The following is a 17,335-nucleotide window of genomic DNA, read 5'->3' as shown; positions in this document are numbered from 1 at the left end:
AGATTCAATCTGATTATGTTCATACAGAATGAACATGGCATTTGAAGAAAATTATGTGATTGACTATTTTCAGAGACGAAAATTTCAAGCAAGAGATACAGTTCATACGCACAATTTTATATTGCAAAAAAGCTCCGATTTATGACAAAGAAAATGAAGATGCCAAAAAAAGTTAATACAGTGGATAAATAAGCATATTTCATCTGTTTATAATGATAAAAATCCATTGATATGTCTGCAAATATGCAGCATAAACCATGTTACAAAGGTCGAAAAAATAAATTTTTATGTCGATTCAAATATTCTAATATTTGTTATGAAAGAAACAATGATTCTCAAACCATTAGAAGAAAATAAAAAAACTAAAAATTATAAAACCAATATAAAAAAATAAGAGATTTAATGCAAGAATTAAAAAAAAAATTATGTCTTTTGAAGACATATTGGAACAATTAGAAATGACGGAAAGGGATTATATTCAAATAATTAGAGAAACACGATATCAAATACTAAGATATTCTTGAAAAGACAAAACAACGAAGTTGCAATTAATGCATATAATACAATTATATTGACTCTTCTTGAATCAAATATGGATATACAATTCCTTTTCTATACAGTTCCATACAAGATCCACAGTTGTGCTTCATACATGATTAATTACATAACGAAAGTGGATGCAAGACTATCACTAGTACTAAGAAAAGTACTAAGAGAAACAGCAAAAGATTTGGAAAATGGCAATTTGATTAGCAAAAGTTTAAAAAGATCGCTAACATTTTATAACATAGTACGATGTTTGCATAAAAAGTCGTTTATCACTAGGCTTACCACTTTTATTGTGCAGTAGAGCGCTTGTTTATATTAACACTATACCGCAAAAAGAACGTGTCCGTATGTTGAAAAATGACAAATATTTAAAAAAAATTAGTAACGAATCAACAGATATCTACTATAAAAATATAATTGAGAAGTACGAGAATCGGAATTATCAAAAAATATCAAATGTTTGTCTTGCTGATTTCGCAGCTAATTGTGAAGATAAAAGGACTACATACATGAGTGATAACGATAAGGAATATGATGAAGATAATAGAACTAGAAAACGGAAAATAATTAGATTTCGTCGTTACAAATTGCAAGATGATCGATATAATTATTTCAGAGAAGGTTTTGTTATTCTTGTCTTGGAAAAAAGAAATAGATGATGTAGAGACAAAAGATTGTGAAATGAGTTATGTAGAGAATATTTATTTAATTAAAAAAAATAGAAAGAAATTCTCTCAAATGCTCGTAAATTGAACGACAAACAGAGAGAAATCACAATACACATTGTTTTAAAACTGGTAATTTACCAATTAAACTGTACGTCAGCGAATCGCGTTGATAAAAGCACAGTTATCAACGCGATTTATCAGTTACTATTATATTAAATTATTTTTACGCATATATACACCTGGTGAAAAGAATAATTCAATAAAAATATTATTATGCGCACCCTCTAAAAAAGTAGCATTTTTAATAGGTGGCATGACATTGCACACTGCTTTTACTTTCTCAATAATACAGTACGGAAGACAAATGCTAAAATTGTCAGCAGACGTGGCGAGTACTGTTAAAAAGAACTTATTAAAATTAAAATTATTAATTATAGACAAAATCAATGGTGGGTAGTACGATGTTCAGTCGGATCGATACAAGATTAAGACAAATAATGGGTTGTGATAGAAGTTTTGTTGGTAAAAACTCTGTCCTGGTTAAGTTAGGTGGTTGGTGATCTTTATCAATTATCACTGGTTATGAATACTTCAATATATTTATCTCCGAAATCATACATGTTAAGCATTTTTTCAGAAAATGTTCTATGGAATAAATTTGAATTTTACGAATTGACGAAAATAATGAGGCAAAAGGATGATAAAACGTTTATTAAAGCTCTTAACAATCTTGCAAGAGGAATGTTGGAATTGCTTTAATTAAGTAAAGAGAAACGACAGAAGAATACATCTCAAAAGATGTAATAAATTATATGCTGATAATCTTTGGTTGACAGTTTTAATAAATTAAAAATTGATTTAAAAGAGAGTATAGCTTATGAATCTAAAGTCAAAGATACAATTTTAGGAAAAATCAATAGTAAATTAAGAAATAAATTAATAACATCATTAAAAAATAAAAAAGAACAAAATGTAATGGCAAAGACAAACCTATGAAAAAGTTGGTTTGTCCTTGCCTTTTATGGATTGTCAAAGCTTCGGCAGGCGTGAAGAGAAATTGTTTCCTTATGATTTGATATTCCAGTCTTTCATTTTTTATATACAAGTTAAGATTTTTTTTTATATACTTGCCGTACTTTTTTTACTTTTGTAAGATTTTTTTTAGTTAATATAATAGTATATTAATAAATCACACAAAATTAATATCTGCTTGAATAAATAACATTCGCTTATGAATCGTTAAGTATTAATTGTAGAGATTAAATTGTAGACATCTTTTAAGAACTTTTGCGATCGCGTGTAATAAGCCAGTTCCACACACGTCGCGAATATTCGCGAATGAGAGCATTTGCGGGTAATGTGGGACTGAGCACACGGACTACACGTTACTCGTGCTCGTGCTCGCTCTTTTCCCGCTGGTTATCGGTAAACTGTCGGGAATCAAAGGAAAATTGTATATGTAGTATGTATACGAGTAACGGAGTACGAGTAATCTGGGAGATCTACATTCGGCATCGGCCAAAATCGCGCATAATCGCACTCGTGAATATTCGTGATATGTGTACGATCGGCTATAAGACACACATATGATGATAAGACATACATTTTATGACACACCGAACTACTGCCTTATTGTCTACTCGCTCTCACTGTATGAATGATAACAAAGTTAGATATTCTACATACAAAACAATAGCGCTATATAAATAATAGCCGCACACCAAAAAAATGTAAGTACTCTGTATTCGTTTCTCTTCATCTCTCTCTCTCCTTCTCTCTTAGAACAATAAAATAAGAAGAAATTGTAAAAAGGAAATGCGAATGAAAAACCCTGTATTATATTTCCGCAGACACCACAACGAGTAGTGAAGTGCACCGAATGGATCTTCAAAAAAGGAAACCTCCCACCTCTCATACTCCACCCCATCTCGTCTTCAGATGATAGTGCTATTAACCTTCACCAGAGCCAGAGAAATTACTCTTTGGGAAAGGTGGGAGAACAAAAGAGAGGGGAAAGGGCCCTCCACTCTCTGGAGGTTGGCTGACAACCCATCAAAAACCATTGTTAAGAAACCTGAAGAGCCTCGGATTGGACAGTCAACTCGGCGAGCGAAATATGGACTTGCTACTGGAAACATAGAATGTAAAATCCTTGTATGAGACTGCCGCAGCTAAAAGCCTCGCGGATGTACTATCCAGGTGTAAAATACAGATCTTAGCATTGCAAGAAACCCACTGGAAAGGTAATAGTACTTTAAGAATAGGAGACTACACTTTCTTTAACAGTGGTGGTCAGAAACATTTCTTGGAGATAGGTTTTGCCATTCATAAAAACCTTCTGAACAGCGTAAAGAATTTCCAGTCAATAGGCGACAGAACTTGCTCACTTAGAATCATGATAAAAAGTTTTTTAACCTAACATTGATCAATGTATATGCAGAGACAAAAGAAAAAAAAGATTTTGTGAAGAACGAATTTTACAATAAGCTAGAACAAATCTTTAACAAGGTACCCTCAAACGACATTAAAATTGTACTGGGCGACTTTAATGCAAAAATTGGGAGAGTAACTATATACCGACCGGCTATAGGTAAAGAGACCCTCCACGAGTTTTTAAACAATAATGGCCTCCGAGTGCTAGATTTTGCGACCAGCAAAAACCTAATAGTCTCCTCAACATATTTCCCAAAAAAAGACATCCATAAACAAACATGGAAATCCCCAGATGGTTTAACTTCTAACCAAATAGACATAGTACAACAAAGAAAAGTGGGATTTCAAGCATTCTGCAAGTAAGGTCGTATAAGAAACCTAGTATCGAGTCTGATCATTTTTTTGTAGGAATAAAGTATCGCTGCAGATTAGCAAACGGATCGCCTAACTCCTACACTAAAGGCAAAAAATTTAAAATAGAAAGCCTAAAAAATGAAGAGACACTCGCAGACTATCAAACTAAACTAAATGAGAAACTGGCTCAGATCCACTTTGATGCGCAGTCCGTGAACATCAACTGGGAAGAAATATTAAACGCAATAAAACAGACAACGGAAGAGAAATTAGGATACCAGGAAACAATAAAAAATAAGGTATGACGATGAATGTAGAGCGAAAATTGAGAAGCGGAACAGTCTTAGAGAGCAGTGGCTACAAAGACTAACGAGGCTGCTGGAATACAAGATAGCAAGATCAGAAGCTAAAAAGGCTTGTAGATACAAAAAAACGGAAATCCATAAAAGACCGCATCCAGCGAATGCAAGAATGTTTTCAAAGACATGAAACAGCAAATGCTTACAAAGAATTAAACATGACTAGGAATATTCTCAAACCAGCGACCAATATCTGTAGAAACGTTAACGGAACAATAATAGTCGGTAAAAAGGAAGTGTACGCTAGATAGAAAGAATATGACCAACAATTCCTAAATGGAGGAACATATCAAGATAACGATGCACACACATCAGATCCCAAGCTCTACAATAACCATCACAACGAAGACACCTCACCTACTTTTTGGGAAATGGAATCCACAATGGGAAAGCTAAGGAACTGGAAGGCACTTTGAAAGGATAACATCCCCACGGAACTGGTGAAATACGGTGGCACAAGTACAATAACTATACACAAAATCATACAACAAATATGGACCGAAGAAATCCTCCCAGAGGATTGAAAGGAAGAAGTTATATGCCTAATTTTTAAAAAAAAATGACAAATTCGAATGTGGCAACTATAGAGGTATCACACTACTAAATGTAGCTTATAAAATTTTTTCCACAACCATCAAGAACCATATGGAACCATACACAGAACAAATCCTGGGAGAATACAAAGCAGGTTTCGAAGGAGTAGATTGACCCTGGACCAGTTTTTCATGGTGAGACAAACGCTGAGAAGATGCTGAGAATTCGGAATAGATGTCTTCCAACTGTTCATAGATTTTAAACAGGCGTACAGCATTGACAGGGAAAGCTTGTACTCAGTGATGTTGGAGCTGGGGATACCACTTAAACTGGTAAGACTGACCAAAATAACCTTGGATCAATCGATTTGCGTAATCTATCAACGTACAGGAGACGTACACGAAGCTTGGAGATCCCCTTCGTCTATGGAAGAGGCTAAAGCAAAGCGACGAATTGGCTCCTATGCTCTTTAATCTGGCTCTTGAATGGGTCGTGCAGCAGGTGGGCATAGATCCAAATGGAAACCTCACGCATAAATCTAAACAACTAGCTAGTTTCGCAGACGACATAAACTGCATGGCGAGATTTCTGCAGGGACTTCAAGAAACCTACGTAGAGTTGAACAAGGCGACGGAAAGAATCGGTCTACAAATAAAAAAGAAGATAAGACCAAGGTCCTAGTTACGACTAAAAGAACAAGAAGACCTGGACTAAAAATCCCTTTCGCAAATCGGTCTTTCGAGAAAGTTCTAGATTTTAAATATCTGAGGTCCATGCTCACTGCTGACAACGACGAGAATCGGAACGTACAAGCAAGAATCAATGCGACCAACAGAGCATACCGCTATACCTACGCGCTTATACCGGTATTAAGATCTAGCGAGATACATAAGAACATCAAGGTCATGCTCTATAAATTACTAATACGTAGTACAATTACGTATGTATGCAAAGCATGGGCATTTACACAGAGATCATATGTTGGACGCATTGGAGAAAAAGATCTTGCGGAGGATTTATGGACCGATACAGGAAGAAGGATTGTGGAGAATATAATGAGGAATTATATCGGCTATATCGGTCGCCTAGGCTTTCAACTCATGTCATGTGACTCCGTTAGACCAATCATGTGCAACGTATGCCAGATACAAGAATACCAAAGAAAGCCCTGAATACAAAAATGTATGGTACTAGACCAAGGAGTAGACTACGTGAGAGATGGAAGAATAAAGTAGCAAAGGACGCGAGATCGCTGCTAGGGATGTATCACACCTCTCATTGCGCTAAAAGTTAAGACTCCAGGACGATGTGAAAAAATAGTCAACAACGGCATATTAAAATTGAGTAAGCTCTCAAGTCATACGAGCGCATTATTGACAGCTCCGTACTTTTAAAATGTTAATCAATGTTTCTCGTGTTATCTTTTCTTATAATAAAGTTAATTAAATGTTTCTTAAGTGAGTTTTTATACGAGATCATTTGCCAGACAGAAAATTCGAGTCATGATTCCGCTTCGTGCACTACTGCAGCCAAAGAAACAGCCGAGATGATGTTATTCTAAGCTGTGTGAAATTCAGAAGCCACGCGAAAAAGGTTTACGGCTAAGTCTAATAATATCCAATAATATAGAATCGATACCGCTAGGATAAAATTCTTTTAGAAAAGAAATTAATACAAATAAATTATGGTATTAACCCCTTAACCTACAACTACGGGCATAGCCCGTAGTAGGTGATCGGGCCAATCGTAAATATTACGGGCATAGCCCGTAGTAGGTGATCGGGCCAATCGTAAATATTACGGGCATAGCCCGTAGTAGGTGATCGGGAGCAGAGCCATCGTACGGAACAAGTCGTGCGAATGGCACGAAGGTTGCGCGAGCTTGTATACGTTTTCGGCCCGAAATGTTCGAGTCGAAGTCGTAGGTTAAGGGGTTAATTAAAGCCTGATATTTATGATGAATTGCATTAGAAAAGTTTACGGACTTCAATTTAAAAAAAAAATAATAATAATGATTACATTTTATCGACTTCTATTTTAGATATTCTTGTTTTTGTTTGTGTTAAAAGAAAAGTTTAATGGAGTGGTGACAACATAAGAAAAGGAGAGGAAAGGAACATAACAGAAAAAGACAGATTCTGGAAAGAGAAGCAAACTCACTTAAATGAAGACTGCCTCATCCACGGTTTTTGATACGTGGTTTTCCCGAGGGTCTTTGGACGAATGCCGAGGTAGGGGCTTGAGAAGTCCTTTTTATAGGACGAAGAATCCACGGAAAAATTATCCCCTTCTTGCCTGAATATCGCAATAAGAAGTCACTTAAGAGTGACTAAGAAACAATGTTCTAAGGAACAATAGAAGAAAGAGAAAACTGGAAAGAAAATGTGCAAACCTTGTATTATGTTTCTGTGCAACAATATTGTCAAACAAATTGTCCGAAATTATTTAGTTATTATCTATGACATAAAATAAAAATATAAAATATAAAATAGAAATTCCATATAATAAAAATCTTTAACTGTAAAAATTAAATTATTTAAATTCTTCTACATTTATTTTATTAATACTATATATTTATATGTTATTATTACAAAAATCAGAAAATGACGTCCCGTTAATGTGACATATCAACTATTAATATCATTTTTAGGTTTCATGATACCTAATTTAGAACGTCTAATTGGTTATTTTATGCCTAAAATTTATCGTCATTTTGTTACTTTGAGATTGAGACTCTTAAAATGTTTAAATCTATTTAAATATACTATGAATCTAGAAGCTACAGAGCTCAATTTCTATCAATCTGCCGTCAAAAATTGCGCACAGATTCTGCTCGGTTTCTGCGGTCAATCTGCTGCCAAGTTATGTGCGCAGGCTCTGCGTGGTTTCTACTGCCAATCTGCTCACATGGCTTGTCAGCAGGTTTTGTCGACAAAACCTGAGCTTAATGCGGACACAGCTATGATTTTGGCATGGAATTCTGCTTAAACTTGCTGCCAATCTGCACGTATGCTGCTAGCATTTTGCTATCTGGATAGAACACGCTAATAAAATATTGTGTGGAAGTTGTGAGACGCCCTGTATATATATATATATATATATATATATATATATATATATATATACACACATCCAGTCAGCCACGTCTGTTTTAACAGATATAGCCAAATGCTTGCTACAAATTATTGTCAGCAAGAAGGCTACAAATTTGGTACAAAAGCAGTTATTACCGATTATGCGACAAATTGCCAACAAAAACCAAGCAAAACTTGCTGACATATCCGGACAGCAAATTTATGACAAAAACCGAGCAAAGCTTACTGATATCAGATTGATGGCAGATACTGAGCAAGATTTGGCGTGCACATTCTGACGGCAGATTAGCAGCAAAAACCGAACAAAATCTGTAATTTAATATTCTATTTGAAATGGTAGTTTAGTCGCTTACCGCTATGTGGCTACGTTTCTCACTATCTATACCCGTATTCAAGATTTTATCATGAGTGTATATAAAGTCTGCAAAATGCAGTTAATAATAATATTGTAATATCTATTTCTAAGACTTTAATTTTTGACACGGTTCCCATATCGGGAATTAACAAATTAATATATTATTATTATACATATAATAATATTGTAATTGATCCTATTTTTGCCAAAAATTTTGTCAAAAGAACAGAAAATAATCTCTCAGGGATGTGACATATAACGTCATTTCTGAGGTTCTCTTCTGAGATTCTAACTTTAAAATATCTAATTAGTTATTTTGTGATCAAAATTTATCGTCATTTTGCTACTTAGAATTGAGACTTTAAATGCATTTAAATGTACATTTTATATGAATGGCCAAAAACTACAGATTTTGTTCAATTTTTGCTGTAAATTTGTCATCTGATTGCCTTGCGCAGATTTTGCTCGATTTTTGTCCCCAATTTGACATCAAATCATGTCAAGTTTTGCTCGGTTTTTGTGGGCAATTTGCTGTCAGGTTATGTCAGCAAATTTTGCCAGCAAAACACAAGCTTATTGCGGACACAGATGACACCAGATTTGTTATCAACTTTTGATTGAATTTGATACAAATTTGGCGACAATTTGCTGTCAAATTGCTATCTGGGTATATAATGCATAACTTCAAATTGTAATAATTTTTATCACGTTTGTTTCACATCTATAAGAAGTCCATTTCGTATATCTGTTATTGTAATTTATGTTTATTCGACGTCCATCTTCTGGACATGTCAAGGATCCATCAATTTCATATTTGTTCTATGAATATCCATTATATATTTTAAAATAAAACATGGACATTTTATGCATATTCTCAATATCCTTAAAAAATATTTGTAGGATATCGGTATGCTGTTTAGACTAATCTAATCTTGAAAATTCAATACGTTGTGTTTCTCTTCATTTGATATATAAAGGACTGATCACTTCTTTTACCTAAATCTATCTTCGTGTTTAGTAAAAAAAAGTTAATTCTCTAGGATCGTCCCGTTTGCGCATATTACGGATCGGTCACGACAAAATTTCCCGATCGGACACAGACCCGATCAGACACAGGCTCGAACGGACACAGATCCAATCACAGACACAGTTTCGATTGGACACATACTGTTGCTTTCGGACACAGTCCCAATCGAACACAGGCTCCATCGGACACAAACTCAATCGGACACAGTTTTGATCGGATAAATATGGTTGCAAATTGGATACCGACCTGATTTGACACAGGTTTGATCGGACATCGGCCCGTTTGGATACAGACCCCATCGGACACAGGTTCGATTGGACACAGACGCTGTACCAAAGTACGTGCATGGACAAGAAACACGTGCGCGCGCGCGCGCGCGCGCGCACACACACACACACACACACACACACACACACAAGAGAGAGAAGCAAAGGGGGCCTTCGGCCCCCCTCTCGCACCCGCCCCACCGGTAGGCAAGGTGGACCTCGCTTTACAACTTACAAAGTACATGCTACAGTGTCCGATCGGGCCTGTGTCCAATCAGGTCGGTGTCCAATTTGCAACCATATGTGTACCGATCGAAACTGTGTCAGATTGAGTTGATATCCGATCGAGCCTGTGTCCGATCGGGTCTATGTCCGATCGAGAAATTTTGTCGTGTCCGATCTGTAATGTGCGCAATCGAGACTCACTCGATTCGCTAACATATTCCAACAATCTTAATGGAGAATCTATTAAACCCACTAAATTCCTAGCCATCCTTTTTAATTACAAATTTAAAAGTTACGAGCATACCAATTATCCAATTAAAAAGTGCAATAAACTTGAATATTCTCAAATTGCTGCGCGGATTTTAATGCCGATCCGCAATTATACTTTAATATTTTCAAATCCCCTTTATACATGGTTTAATGGAATACAGATCCTTCATTCTTCCGACCAACAATTATGTGCTAATGGAATCTTTGAAAAAAATCCAATGTCAAGCATTGTGATATTGAATTGATTCTAGATCCAATTGATTCTGGTCAATGTAATCCTGGCAAAAATTGACATTTAACTGTTCGTTTCATGTTTCTCTTATTTAGATTCATCGTTAAATTTCTAGTTGAAAACCTCGATCATCAGTAATAAGTTTTATGACCTTCAAATTATTCTCATTAAACAAAATAAATATAATATTTATGATTGTTATAGAGGGTCTCCCGAAACTTTTGATACAACCAAAGTATGAAGATAGATTGGGCCAAACTGAGTCGAAAAGTCCTGTATCATTTTTAACGCTTAAAAAAAGAGTTATTATTGAGTAAAGTCTGGCCAATCATCGCTAATCTTTAATCAAGCGCATGCTAGTGAGCCGTGCGCCTGATAGTGTGCGTGAGCGTTCAGCTGTTACAGCGGCGCACCACTACCAGGCGCGCGACTTACTGACGTATATCCGGTTAAAGATCGGTGCTGATTAGCCAGACTTTATTCAATAAATTCTTTCTGAAGCGTTATAGAGGAAAATGATACAAGACTTTTCAACTCAGTTTGGTCCAATCTACCTTCACACTTCGGATGTGTCAAAAGTTTCAAGATACTCTGTATAATACATATGTATTCGATAGTTTTCATCATTATTAAAAAATACAAACACAATATTGCTACTTTTGAATGTTTTCCCATGTACCATTTTCCATACGAAATCTACATTTTTATACCTAAACTATTTTTCCCTCACTCGCATTAATTGATAAGTTCAAAAACCCATCTTTTCTTTTTCATGTTTTCTTATAATCTTTTTGAAAATAAATACATGTTTTTCACAGACATTTCAAAAATGGATTCGAGCAGCTATGTAAGACTCTCTTTTTACTCCCCCTTCTTGCAAATTCAAAAGTTATTTAGAATAGACTTCTATCACAGGCGAAATTCTTCTTTTCTTTTATTCGCTGCATCAATTACTTCTTCTCTTCAGATATTAAACATGCCACTATCTTTTTTGACTTTCGTAGCTTGGTTAAAACAATTTTGTCACCGAGATTCTCCAAAGATTTCTCTACAATTATCTTTTCTTACTAATTAAAAACAAATTGAAATGCTCTGCTCTACAGAATATTAATATTATTATCATTTGGATTCTTGCTCACTAGAGGATAACGAGATGGCAGATTTACTAGCAAAAAGAGTAATGTGATTAGGGATCTTTTCAATTATTCGACTTATATGCCAAACTTCGGGAACGATTTTGTTCCATTACGAGCAATACTCTATTTTATCAATCTCGCTTCAAGGGTAAATAATATTTAAATTTTAACCGCCTTTTCCTCCCAAGTTTTAAAACTTATGGCGTTTTCGGATGGACGGGTTAACCCAACTCGGATCATGAATCCATGTCTTTTATTGGTAGAGACAATGCAAATAATGACGTCATTGCATTGTCTTTGCCAATAAAAGACATGGATTCATGATCCGAGTTGGGTTAACCCGTCCATCCGAAAATGCCATTAAGTTTGACCTGAAATCATGACTACCTGTAGAATCAGGACAAATCGCAATTTGAGATCCAGCTTATTCTGCTGCTTATATTTATATTAATTACTCGCTCTCTTGCGATTATGGCTTTCCTCTTTAAGACATTAAATACACTTTATAGTTATGTCCTCTCCTTCAAACTTATTAATCCTTATTTTCACTCTTCGCTTTATAAAGAAAAATGAGGAAAAACTCCTCCTTATGACATCAAAGCTTTTACAAGAATCTTCCCTCAATTTTTCCCTCAATTATTCTATCTATTTTCTCCTTCCTCCAAAAAACATAATTTTATATTATATTGAACACAAGCTGCCTACTCTCTCTGCTTGTTACATACTCAATTAACATAATACACAACTAACTTTAAGACTGATTGAGGGCAGTGTGAGCAACAAAAAATGTTTACAACATATAATGTAAAAACAATAATTATTTTACACATTCTTTGAGATTTAAGAATATAAATTTATATGTCCCCTCTATTTGTATAGAGTGAGTCTCGATTCCGCACCTTACCGATCAGACACAGACCCGATCGGACATAGGCTCGATCGGACATAGGCTCGATCGGACATAGACTCGATCGGACACCGGCCCAATCGGACATCGGCTCGATCGGATACATTGTTTCCAATCCATTGTTTCAAAGCTGAAAAGAAGCGTTCATGCTGCCTTTATTCGTGTAAAATTCTCATATTCATTTTGCGCAAATAAACGATAAGAAATTAAATGGCAAGAAAAAAATGCAAATTTAAATTACATTTATGTCTGGAGTTTTTAATTGTACGAAATGGATAAGTATTCCATTTATATTTAAATTTAACTTTTTTTTCTTTAATTATATTCAATGTTCCAAAATTGAATCATTCTTGTTTTCTTATGCGTTTTGGCTACTTTACCCTCATTTACCCCTTCTGTTTTCTCTAAAAACAATTTCGAACGTAACCCAGAATTTCAACTTTTTTTAGAAATTCCACATTTATAAATTTGCCGATGTAAACCTTGTAATATCATTTATTGATAAAAATAAATTCTTAAGATATTTTCATAAAAATTCAGCAAATTTAAATCGAAAACTAAAATAGCTAAGCAAAACAATAAGAATCTTTCATAAAGTGTGTAGAAAACAGGATATCTTCCGTAAAGATCCAAGTGAGAATGTGTAATATAATTATGTATTCACATCGCACGCACATAAAATAAGATAATAGGATAATAAATAAAAATAGGAAAATCACTATTTTAATAAATATCAAATATCGCTTCTAACTTTAACAGAATTGACTTTTCAATCTATATTCAGTAAACATTCCTTACTTGACTTCGTAAGTACTAAGACTACCTAAATTCTTATTAATTCTTTTTTTAATTTCTTTCATATCATCAGAAATTTGTATATGAACTCACCTGTTCTTGGTTTGTTGTGAATATTTATCGCTTGCGTTTGATAATTGCTTTCGTCGCCAGTATTTGTTTGTATGCAAACTAAATGTGAATCAGCGGCTATACTAAAATTTGAAGCATAAGCCAATACATGATCGTTCGAGTTATAAAGTCCTTTTATAACTTGGTCATATCGATTTCTAGGAAACATAACATCCGTCGTTCGATTCTTAAGATGAATTGTTAAGCCTCTTACTCCTGGTAAAGTATATCCAAAATTTCTAAAATCCGCTAATACTTTCATGACGGTATGTCCAATCTCGAAGTATAACGCATCCCGGAAACGAACAGATACCAATGGGCAAGGATAATAACGATATTCCGCACCAAGACGTAAAACAAGTCTTAATGGAAATACTTTAGCCCATGGAGTTTCCCACCTAAAATAAACAAACAATATAAATAAAATTACTATGATCGGACAAACAGAATCATATAATTAAAACAAACTGAAAAATTGATCATAACTTTGTTCATAACAAAAACGTTCAATCATATTTACTAATTTAAAAAAATATTATACATACACCATATTTTCCTCTTTCTAAAATAAAATAAAATTATTAATTTTTTATATATCTAATTGTAAACAATGTATTAATAATATTAAATAATTTTACAAATAAACTAAGTAATTAGCATAAAGAAAGTAGCAAACAAATTTTTGTGATATCACATAATATTAGATTTATTATATGTGTAAAATAAAAATATAATTATATTATTGTTTACATAATTATTTATGTTTTATTTATTATTATTTATAATTATCAAATTTTCTCAATATATATTGTAATTTTATTTTCATTTCAAATTTAAAACAAGAAGATAGCTAAAATAGGTACAACCAATTATATAACAAATATAAATATATATTTAATTATATAAATATATAAACCATACACATAATTAAAGTAAAAATTTAATAAATACCTAAAAAGAGAAATTATAAGAATTTACATAACTACAATAATTTATATAAATAGATTTACATTAATGAAATAACTAAAAAGATAAAAAATGAAAGAAAAATTGAACAGATTTATTACATATAAGTACTTCATTGTATGCATGCGTGCACGAATGCACATTTGCATGTGTAGTTCAGTTTACATATTAATTATATATTATTACCACAAAACTAAAATTTTTATATGTAAAAAATATATGTAAATACTATAAATATATGTATTTATACCATACAGATCATATATCTAACAAAATAAAAATATGTATATTAGTAGTATTTTATTATTTTTACCTATGAATCAAGAGTCCGATTAGGAAAGGTGCAGGTGGTAAAATAATTTTTTGTAAACATTGTAATGTTTGACGAATAAAAAGAAATCCCGAATGCTCACGTGAACCCAATAGGTTACTACCTTGATATATCGAAAATCCGAGTTCCGTTATTGTATTACCTGTGACAGTAAAAATAATTCATTACAATGTAGGATGCAAATATTATTATAATTGATATATTAGATAAATTTATATATAATTGATGTAAGGATATATATGATATGTTAAGTTACCTTTAATAGCTTCAAGATATAGTTGATTGATATATATGAGAATATCCTTTGGAATTCGCGTTTCATCCGGTAAAATCTCAACTAATAAAATAACTTCGTCTTGGCCAACACAAGCAAGACCTCTTGATGTCACATTCCAGCAAATCTTGTTTACACAGCAGTTTACTAAAAATTGCAAATAAAATCTTCTATCTATTGCAATAAAACAAATGAGAATTTCGTTAAAAAAATATTGTTTTTACTTACAATTAATTATTTTCACATACGCATACAGATTTCGATTAATTGCGAACATTACCGGTGATTCGCATTCATTTTTTAGCGTCTTATAAAGTACGCTTTCATCCATGGGTGGATGATACGTAATTTCTGATTATAATAAGAAAAAAGAGAAACAATATTAATATATGTATTAATATATATTATTGTGATTGGAAATTCTTTATACAATATAATATCCTTACGGCCTTTGTGTATAGTGACGTTCGGAGGCAATAAATTAGGATCATGCGGTATATAACTGTTAGTTGTATTGTCTAGAAGAGGATGACTCTGTTTCCTCGCCGCGGTGTCTGTCAACGTGGATTCCGATGCAAAAATCCGTTTATTTCCTTGCTTACGATACGATGGCTTCGGGTCCCAACACGTGTCTAACTCTGTCAGGTCACAGCCAGGCCTTATTCCTGTGTTTTAGTTATAGGTGCGTAAAAATAAAACAAACAGGAAAGGTTGGAGCTGACAACGTGATGACACGTTCCAGAAAGGCAGAAATAAATAGCTAATAATTTTGTACCGGATGTATTGGATGAAGGAATAACAAATGAAACAAAACTCAAAATATAATATGACAGGAAAAGTGCTATATATGATTTATAAGATAATTTTATATAGCAATAACAAGTTTTACATATATTCATATCCACACACTAACACAACTGCACCCCCTTTTCTCTCCACACACATGACGCACGCATATACACATACAATACGCGCGCGCGTGTAATTATCTTATAAAACATAAAAATTACTATATGTTCATGAATTTATAATTTTGGCTAATATACAGGGTATCCCAGAGCACCTGTGACAACGCTGAGCGTGTAGAGCACAATAAACTGAACAGAAAAGTCCTTTACCATTTTTTGATCTGAGCTTTCTTTTCGTTGTTATACGATGTTAAAGTTAGTTAATCAGCTTCTATATATACAGCAGAAAGTCGTCTCGTTATTCCGACCCCTGACGTCCCTCCTTTGTATTTTTCTATTCCCTCCATTGCATTCCGTTGTAGATAGGCGCTGATTAGCTAACTTCAACATCGTATAACAACAAAAAGAAAGCTCAGATTAAAAAATGATAAAGGACTTTTCTGTTCAGTTTACTGTGCTCTACCCGCTAACGAGCGTTATCACAGGTTCTGTAGGACACCCTATATATATATTAATTTATCAGATCTCAATAACGGCTGATCCAATTAAGATTTTAATAAGCTTAATCGAAAGATTGAATTTATTTTATATTGTAAAAATATCTTTATTTTTACTTTACATATCCTAAAAAATGAAGATATTATATAGTAATAAAATAAAATATAAAAGTCAGTTTCATATTAAAAACTTTAATTTGCGCAATACTGGTTGCTACAATCAAATTTTGTTATCTGATGGATCAAAAAGCGATCTAAAACATACATTTTTAATGCATACTTGTCAATAAAAGTTTGCGCACCAATAACCGCGCGTTCATTCTTATTTGCCAGTTTTCCCTTAATATTGTTAATATTCTGAGCTTATTGCTGTTATTATTCAAAAAGTATTTATTTATTATAAATAAATTATTGATCGTATGGTTTACAGATAATTTGTACAATACATACAACTTCATAAAATAACTTCGTTTAAAAATAGCAATATGTAGGATATATTTGTGGAATATCTTGTTTAGTTTTAATAAAGGTATGCAGATAAAATTCAAAATTATTATTCTAATTTATATATTGCAAGAAATTTGCTTACATAAAGAAGTATAACTATACATTTTCTTTCTGAACTTCAATCAGGTAATTATTTCACATTATTTTTTATATATCATATTCAAATAGTACTTATTAATAATAAATAAATTTTCAGTGCTCTTAAATGTGTAAGATAACTCGTGTAATGCAGCTTTATGATTTTCTGTTAAGAAAACAAAAACTATTAAAGTGAGAAGAAGATTTAAGACGGCAGAGGCATGTACTAAGTAACCATCCCTTCCATGGCAGCGATATTATCTGTATAGGGCATTTACATATCTTTAATTGTTAGAAAACAATATTTGCTTGAAAAAATATGCGAGGCATGAGTGATTGAATCGGAACTCGAGTCTTACGTGTTCCGGGCAACTCCTCTTACCACTGAGTTATTCAAACCTCATGTCTTATGTCACTTTAACATAATTTATATGACCTTAGAGTGATATTAAAGGCCC

At 33.3% G+C, this 17,335-nt stretch overlaps 2 protein-coding genes across 8 annotated transcripts in view; one reads left to right on the top strand and one right to left on the bottom strand.

Annotated features, from left to right (window-relative positions):
• Positions 1-17,335, top strand: part of LOC126851197 (uncharacterized) — a 91,187-nt gene that overhangs the window by 27,667 nt on the left and 46,185 nt on the right. The gene's annotated exons all lie outside the window — the stretch shown is intronic.
• LOC126849491 (uncharacterized) overlaps positions 1-17,335 on the bottom strand; it is a 143,650-nt gene that overhangs the window by 86,055 nt on the left and 40,260 nt on the right. For 3 of the 6 annotated variants that reach the window (XM_050591398.1, XM_050591413.1, XM_050591390.1), the window contains 5 exons: positions 15,334-15,552; positions 15,116-15,238; positions 14,870-15,034; positions 14,596-14,755; positions 13,299-13,714 (listed from right to left, as the gene is read on the bottom strand). In XM_050591398.1, coding sequence (XP_050447355.1) covers positions 13,299-13,714; positions 14,596-14,755; positions 14,870-15,034; positions 15,116-15,238; positions 15,334-15,552 — 1,083 coding nt within the window. Of the gene's footprint in view, positions 1-12,303; positions 12,541-13,298; positions 13,715-14,595; positions 14,756-14,869; positions 15,035-15,115; positions 15,239-15,333; positions 15,553-17,335 lie in introns of those variants that run through there. The other 3 variants (XM_050591406.1, XM_050591422.1, XM_050591433.1) reach the window with 2 other exon arrangements.

This window comes from Cataglyphis hispanica, chromosome 1 (genome assembly GCF_021464435.1).
Source record: "Cataglyphis hispanica isolate Lineage 1 chromosome 1, ULB_Chis1_1.0, whole genome shotgun sequence".
NCBI lineage: Eukaryota > Metazoa > Arthropoda > Insecta > Hymenoptera > Formicidae > Cataglyphis > Cataglyphis hispanica.
Note: the sequence above shows the minus strand (reverse complement) of the source record. Positions and strands in the feature narration are given on the sequence as shown.